This window comes from Castanea sativa, chromosome 6 (assembly GCF_040712315.1).
Source record: "Castanea sativa cultivar Marrone di Chiusa Pesio chromosome 6, ASM4071231v1".
NCBI lineage: Eukaryota > Viridiplantae > Streptophyta > Magnoliopsida > Fagales > Fagaceae > Castanea > Castanea sativa.
In genome coordinates this window covers 39,127,040-39,134,719 of record NC_134018.1, presented here as the reverse complement: position 1 = coordinate 39,134,719, position 7,680 = coordinate 39,127,040, and the positions used below count along the sequence as shown (strand labels likewise).

The window sequence follows — 7,680 nt, the reverse complement described above, 5'->3', positions numbered from 1 at the left end:
AAGTAAATTTAGGTCTTACAGCACTATTTACACCTTTAAAAATTATTTTGCTATAGTATTTTCAGTAATAAATTTTCAGTTTTCAGTAAATAAACATTATCCAAACACACCCTAAAAATTGAATTTTTGTTAATTTCTTCAGGTTTAGATTTTTTTTTTTTTTTTAATTCTTCATGTTTAGAATTGATCTTTTGTCCGTCCAAAATAAAAGATTCAAGACCCATATTTTATGAAATTCACTGTTTAGTGTGCAATTGGCATGAATTATTTTTACTAACTTATTTTACTATTTTGCTTATTTTTTAAGTTTTCAATTTTTAGCAAATAAACGATATCCAAACACATCCTAAAAAATGAATTTTTATTAATTTATTTACGATTAGAAATTTTTTTTATTATTATTATTAAGTTCTTCACGTTTAGAATTGATCTTTTGTCCATCCAAAATAAAAGATTCAGGACCCATATTTTAAAAAATTCATTGTTTAGTGTGCAATTACATGAATTATTTTTATTAACTTATTTTACTATTTTGCTTATTTTTGCTATTGTTTATGAATTTCACTGCTCTTTTTAATATTATTTATGGATTTTACTATACTGTTTCAGCTAATTTTTATTTTAATTTACAATATTTTTAATAAAAAAATTTTAATTTTAATAAAATAAGCAAAAGCAAATCCTTACTATAAATTTAGTATTCACGTTCATAAGTGGATCCTTACATTTTTTTTTTTTCAAGAAAAGAAAATTCATAATCAATATGATGAATAAAGTTTATCATACAACCAAGAAAAACACTGGAAAAAGTACAATAGATCTGACCTGAAAGTACCCAACACCACTCTGACAAACCCTTCCTTTCATACATCCCAACACAAAGTTACAAACCCACTAACCTTTGCCTTCCAAGATTAATATATTGGAAACAAGAAAAAATAAAAAAAGAATTTTTTATGAGCTATAAAATACTAAAAAGAATCATCACAACACCCTACCTAATCAGTTAAAAGCAATACAAAGCTCAAATTGTTTTTTTTTTTTTATTCTGCCTGGCTCAAAACCACAGTTGCACATGTTCTTTCCTGCAATCCAATCATTCAACCTTTGAGTGGTCCCATTCTTAAAGGTAAACACATCACGTGAGTGCTCTCAGGTTAGCCACAGAGAGGACCAAACCAAAGTCCTCCCCACCCAGAATGTGACTGATTCCCAATAACACTTCCTTTGCCATTCTCTAATAAAAATTAGCCAACATTTTGATGGGTCACATGCAACATATTAAAGCACCCCTAGAAAAAATCAAGCTGATTTTTTTGTACTTGGACTTTCTAATTGGAGTTTGTGGGAGAGAGAGAGTCAAACATGGAGAAGCTGTTCTTTATCGATTGAAGCCTTCGCATCAGAGTGTGGTTGCGATTGTGGTGCACCATTTTCCATCTTCTTGAGGTTCTGTTGGTGATAGACTTGCCTCAATCTCTCTATTTCCCTCTTTAGTGCTTCTTGATGAGCTGCATTGTTTTGCAAAATACAATATATTTGGTTAAAGCCCATTCCAAGGTTTTCTGACAATGGCATATGTTTTGCACGGTTATGCATGCGTAACTTTATCCTAAAACTAATTTTGTTGACCCTCCAATCACTTTCATTCCCTCTCTTAAGGTTCTATAAAATCTAGACATGCAAATTTCAAGAAAACACTGTATGGTCATTTAAGAAAGATTTCATATTTGATCCAATGGCCACGGATACAGAGGTGACCAAGAATTTGAAGCTAAGAAAGATTTCATTGTTGGTTAAGTTCTAGTTGAATGATTTGCTTAGTTTGCAATCAAATGTCATCAAAATGTTCCCCTCATCCAAAGAATGAGAGAACACTTTTTTTCTGTTTTCTTTTTCTTTTCTTTTTTATATTCATACAGTCATGATAAACAACTTCTTCTTTTTATTTATTTATAACAGTCATGATAAATAACTTGCAAATTGAGATTTGCTACTTCTCTATGATGACATTATGAGATTCAATAGGTCCTTGGACCATTTTTTAGAGTGTAAACTGAGAGGCCCACCTACTTTTTGGTTATATTTTCTTACATATCTTGTTAATTCAACCCGGGCATGAATTAAAGAAATGTTTGCATGTTTCATGGACAAGGAATCTTTCAATAATGAATTCCACAGCTAAAAAAAAAGTCATGCATGATACCCTGTCCTATACTCCTATTATAGTCCTACGAAATCAGTCGAAGAGTATATTTTCACCAGTTTATTGGACTTTAAAAATAGATAAATAAAACAGAACAAAAGTACAAATGTACTTAAAACGTTAAAAAATAAAAAGTTATTCATAAATCAAGTAAGCTATGGTAAATGGATAATTGAACAGATTCTATCCAAATGAACCTGTCAATTCTTGAAAATCTTAGACACGATCCTCTATGTCATACAGAATCTATTCTTTGGGGGTGAAAAAAAAAATGCAATCAGAAACAACTTGGACTGAGCATCACATCCTATTCATTGCGTGGTGTGAAAAATGTTCTAACAAGTAAACACTATTCATTCAACTATGAACATGCTATTGGAAATTAAATCTTTGTTAATTGGACAATTAAGGGCTAATTACCATCTTTAAAAATCTTATCTTGAGCAAGGGCTGCGATTCTTTGCTTAAGAGCACTGTTATCAACATTTAGAAGCAAGCGTTGATGGTCTAAAAACGCAACCCGTGGTGACAGCACCGAAACCTCAGCCTTCAAACAAAAATGTGAACATTTTAAAGCATGCAATAACAACAGTTACAACTCTTGCAGAAAATCCATAGATAAAAACACATACTTGTAATGAGGTGACACTACGTTCAAGCTCTGATATGTATTGTAGCTTCCTCACCCTTGATCTTTGCGCAGATTGTCTGTTTGCCAAGATTCTAATCCAAACCCAAAAAAATAATAAACAAAATATTAATTAATCAGCGCCAGTTTTTGGCAACATTGTTGTTTCTTGCAACATTATTGTAAACCATAATGTAAACCAATATAAGACGTGGGTTTTACTTCTCATCATCTTTTTCTTTTTTGATAAACTACTTCTCATCATATTAAAGCATAAATTATGGCATAAAAATATTAAAGCATAAATTATATATATTAATATCTCATTTGATGCTAATCAGAAATTAATTAAAATCATATGCGACTCATGCCAAGAACAAGAAAGAAAGAGATTCATCATTCGTATATAAAGTTTTTATTTTGCAAAGCATTATATTTTAAAAAGTGATTCATTTTGTCAAGAATTTTATAATTCGGTTGGCATTTACGATGTTTTCAACCAAAATGTTTATCTTTCAAATCCTTCTGTACCCATTATAGCTATCGATTTATAATAGAAAAATAATAATAATAATTCATGATTTCTTTTTTGTCAATTATTGACATATTCAACGAAACCCTCTTAGTAAAAAATGTGAATGCATGATTACCTTTTGACCCTTTTAGGATCAGTAATCCTATCGTTGGACGTGTTTGGCATCATGTTAGGTGGAGTTTGTGAGTCTGAATTGCATTGGCTTTCAACCTCCTCGGATTCATTCTTTAGTTGCTGTTGCTGCTTCAACTGATGATCTTGTGCTGGTGCTTCTTTCTCATCATTAATGCTGTTATGATCAGATGGTGTGGAGGGGTTCGACGACGACACAGTAGGGGCCACAGCAGTGGATATTTCATCAGTGAACATGGACAAGAATTGCTCATCATCAAACCTATCAAACTCATTGCTTGCAGCCCCAGAGCCAGGTGGTGCATTCGAGCCGCGACATTCATCTAGCATTGGCACCTCTAGGAAGGTTATCGAGTCACTTACGGATCTCCGGTGAGATCCCCGCCTCGACGACGAGAAGTCTAGGAACTCATCCACCCAAGAAGGGTTTTGGGTGGTGGCATTGGTGGGGGTGGAATTGGTGGTGGTGATATTTGGTGTCATACTCCCAATTGAAGGTATTCTTTGGTGAGAGAAGTCATGCCAATTTGGTGAAAGGTTTGGGATTTTGGGAGGCAATTGTGCCATAACACAATGATGAAAGGAAAAGAAAGAACTAACTCCACCCCAACAAACCCACCAAACCAAATTAAATGACAATTAATCTATAACAAAGCTTCTCGTATAATAAACTCAATCAAACACACATACGCACAATGTTGAAACTTGAAAAGTAAAACCAAAATGACAATCTCTTTTCACAAACCAAATGCCTCAAATATACCCGAAAGTAAAGCAGAGAATGTTTAGAAGAAGAAAGAAAGACCACATGAACGACAACAACTACTACAACAACAACAATAACATATCGTTCATTATAAGAGGAGGGGTTTAAAGCTTTTTCTTACACAGCTCCTTTTCAAAATCCCAATAAATGTTATATGCAATGTGTGTGTGTGTGTGTTTGTGCAGTGGGGTCACATGGGGAGGATTGGACAGCTATGTACAGCTGGGAGGAGGTTGGGACTCAACGGTATTACTGGAAAGTCGCCAGTAGTTTAATAACTAGCGGAATCAGCCACCACGTGCCTTTGTGACCGCCTCTTTAGTGAGAGAGAGAGAGCTTATTATAGTCTCATTATTATTATATACATCCAAAAAAAAACATTCCAATGCTTCTCTTACCACTTTATCAAAACCTTTTTCAAGTTTGCATTAGTTAGCTACAGCCGTTGGATTGGAATTTTTGATCAGTTTGAAACATCTCCATCAAACACTCACATGGGTCAAGATTTATTTGCTACTTATAGCCTAATCTTTTTACAATTTATCTAGAAACTGAGGGGATGAGTTTTTGAATTAGTGATATGAGAAAATAGTATTTGAATTAGTGATCTTTGCTTAATCAAACCCGGTTCCTAACTTATTGTAAGTTAGTAAACGGATATTGAAGATTTTTTGGAAATATATATATTTGAATACGACATAAAGGATAAAAATAATGAGTAATGCTACAGTTACAAACTATTTTATAACATTTTTACAAACTGTTGATATATCCAACTTCTTATTGGTTTTCATCTAGGCCCACCCTTAAATCACTTTTTCATTTACCAATAACTATTCATCACATCAGCGATTAGTAAAAAAATTTGTAAAAAAGTTTATATCTTTAGCATATTATTCAGAAATGATTCATGTGACTCCACTTTATAAGATAGGGGGTTCTTAACTAATTGTAATATATTTTAGGAAAGTTAGGGAACAATTATTGAAGATTTGTCTGAAATATATATTTGAATGAATAATACTAGGATTACATAAAATGGCGAGTTATGAGCGGTAGAGTGTGTCCCTATATGAACCCATCATTACATCTCTACTACTCATAACTCTCCATGAGGCAAGTTTTGGAAAAATTTGTGTATCATTTTATATGGTTTTAGCATTACTCTATTTGAATAGGACAAAAGATAAAAATGTTACATGTAACTCCGCTTAATAAGACACGATTCTTGATTAAATGTAATATATTTTAGGAAGTTAGGAAACTGTTATTGAAGATTTGTCCGAAATATATATTTGAATAAAGACATAAAAGGATAAATATAATTTATGTAACTAATTCAAGTGATAGTTTATTTTATTTTTCAAAAAGTGACAGTTTATTTGTTTTTCTTTTTTTTTTTTCAATTTTTATTAATCATCTGATGTTAATAGCTTGGAAAAATAGATTAGAATTATAAAATTTAGAGAATTTGGTTCTAAATAGATAGAATTTATGATGAAAGAAATATTATGTAAATGATTATTAAGCGGTAGATTTAAAGTCTCTTTTATTAATTGAGTTTCTTGACAAGCTTCAATGATGGATGTAAAAATTTAATCACTCAACTGATACTTAGCACTCTAGATCATCAATAGATTCAATACTACTTAACCAAAACCTCACATTAAAAAAAACAATTAAAAAAAAAAACAAGAGATTCAACAATTAAAACAATACTCTAATTAACCCCCACACTAGTAATTCAATTAATAAAACGTAGCAATGATCACACAAACTTTGATGTGGTAGATAAGGATGGGAGGCAAGGCATAATGGTATGAAAAGAGGAAAATGGTAGTAGTAGCTAGGATGAGTGGGAATAGTTGTACGTGGGATAAGATTTAGATTTGGGGAGTGAGCTGTAAGAGAAAGGGGAAGGATCGATCGGATCATATGTCATGCTCCCATGTGAATTGTTTGCACGCTCGATCTAAGGCTTTCTTTGCTTTGTCCCCAAACCATACCCACATGTAGGCCATATATATGTCCTTAATTTTATCTCTATGTTTCTACGTATCTTCCTTCTTCTATCTCATCCCTCCGGAATTTATGTTGTTTTTTTCTTTTTCTTTTTTTTGTTTATTCAAGTGTTTGCCGCACTAATCATTATTAGACAAATGTTTAGAATATATTTGCCGCCTTCCATCTAAAGGCCAATGCCTGGCAATGAAGCATCTTCGTGGGGGTGTGTTCTTCAAAATTAAATTCATGTACGTCTCTCTCTCTCTCTCTCTCTCTCTCTCTCTGAGTAAATAATGTTTAAGAATTACACTCTTCTTGAGTAAAGCATGTGAATAATGAAAGTTTTGGGGTTAGTTGTGTAACAGTTCACCACCCCCCCCCCCCCCCCCACACCCCCTCTTCCCTCCCTCTCCTTTTAGCCTATTGGTAGTTGTGTAACAAAGAGTGTTCTACCTTCTACCATCTGTCACCATAAAATATTTAAAGGCTCGTTCCTTTAATTTCTTTGCTCTATCGAACAAATGAACTAGGCTTTGTGCGGCATAATTTGATTCATCCATATAAGCAAGGTTCTATGAATCTGCTAGTCTGTCTTCAGCAAATTCCTCTTCTTACATGAATCATGAAAGTGCCAAAAAAAAAATTATGATTCATTATGCCCAATTCAAATTCAACTCATGTTTAGAACCAAACAAATTGAATTTTTGATCTATGAATTTAATTGTCATTAGCAAAAGATAACACTATTTGTGTTTATTAATCAGCACAAGTATATGTTTAAATTTAAGGAACTTAATGTAAAGCACTTAAATTATTGTAGTTAAGTTTTGCCACAAGACAGTCAAACCCAATCAAGCTTGATGGGTTTGTGGTGACCTATGGAACCCAAATGAGTTTTTATTACTCAGCTAGGTTTGCGAAATTTGTAAAATTACATTTATATGTTCACTTTATTTATTTTTTTTATTTAGTGTGTTATAATATGATAATTTAAAAATGAAAAAACTTGAAAAATTCAATAACTACAAAAATGCAATTCCCCGTTTGTTTGCCTACCTTCAAAACTCTCATCCTACCAAAAGATTACTCTATATTATGAAACCTTGATTTTCAATTATTATGAAACCTTGATTTAGGTTTAATTTTACATATTTATGTTATGATTTTTCAAACTTATTTTATATACATATTTATTTTTAAAAAATTATTTGACCTTGTGGTGTTTAACCAATGACCCACTAGTTGAACTGATAACTTGACTCTCTTAGTTGGGTTTAATAACCATGCCTAAAAGCAATATAATTTCTTGTGTTGCAATGCTTGAGTTTGGTTCATTATAATGTTCATCTAATATTGTGTATTAATGAAATGAACCAAGTTCAAGCTCAAACTTGGAAGCACTTGGAAGC

General features: G+C 32.2%; 1 protein-coding gene across 1 annotated transcript; it reads right to left on the bottom strand.

Moving 5' to 3' along the window:
* Nucleotides 1-762: 762 nt before the first annotated feature.
* Nucleotides 763-4,386, bottom strand: LOC142638713 (basic leucine zipper 34-like). Its single transcript, XM_075812780.1, has 4 exons — nt 3,485-4,386; nt 2,839-2,929; nt 2,627-2,753; nt 763-1,511 (listed from the first exon to the last, which is right to left on the bottom strand). The coding sequence occupies exons 1-4, from the start codon at nt 4,066-4,068 to the stop codon at nt 1,360-1,362; spliced, it is 954 nt and encodes a 317-aa protein (XP_075668895.1). The 5' UTR covers nt 4,069-4,386; the 3' UTR covers nt 763-1,359.
* Between the last annotated feature and the right edge of the window lie 3,294 nt (nt 4,387-7,680).

Bases quoted from the DNA above. Each gene is read 5' to 3' on its own strand.
- LOC142638713 (XM_075812780.1), bottom strand. From the start codon at position 4,068: ATGGCACAATTGCCTCCCAAAATCCCAAACCTTTCACCAAATTGGCAT. The intron at 2,930-3,484 runs GTAATCATGCAT...GGTTTGGATTAG, and splicing joins GATCCTAAAAGGGTCAAAAG to AATCTTGGCAAACAGACAAT. The intron at 2,754-2,838 runs GTATGTGTTTTT...TTTTGTTTGAAG, and splicing joins GTAGTGTCACCTCATTACAA to GCTGAGGTTTCGGTGCTGTC.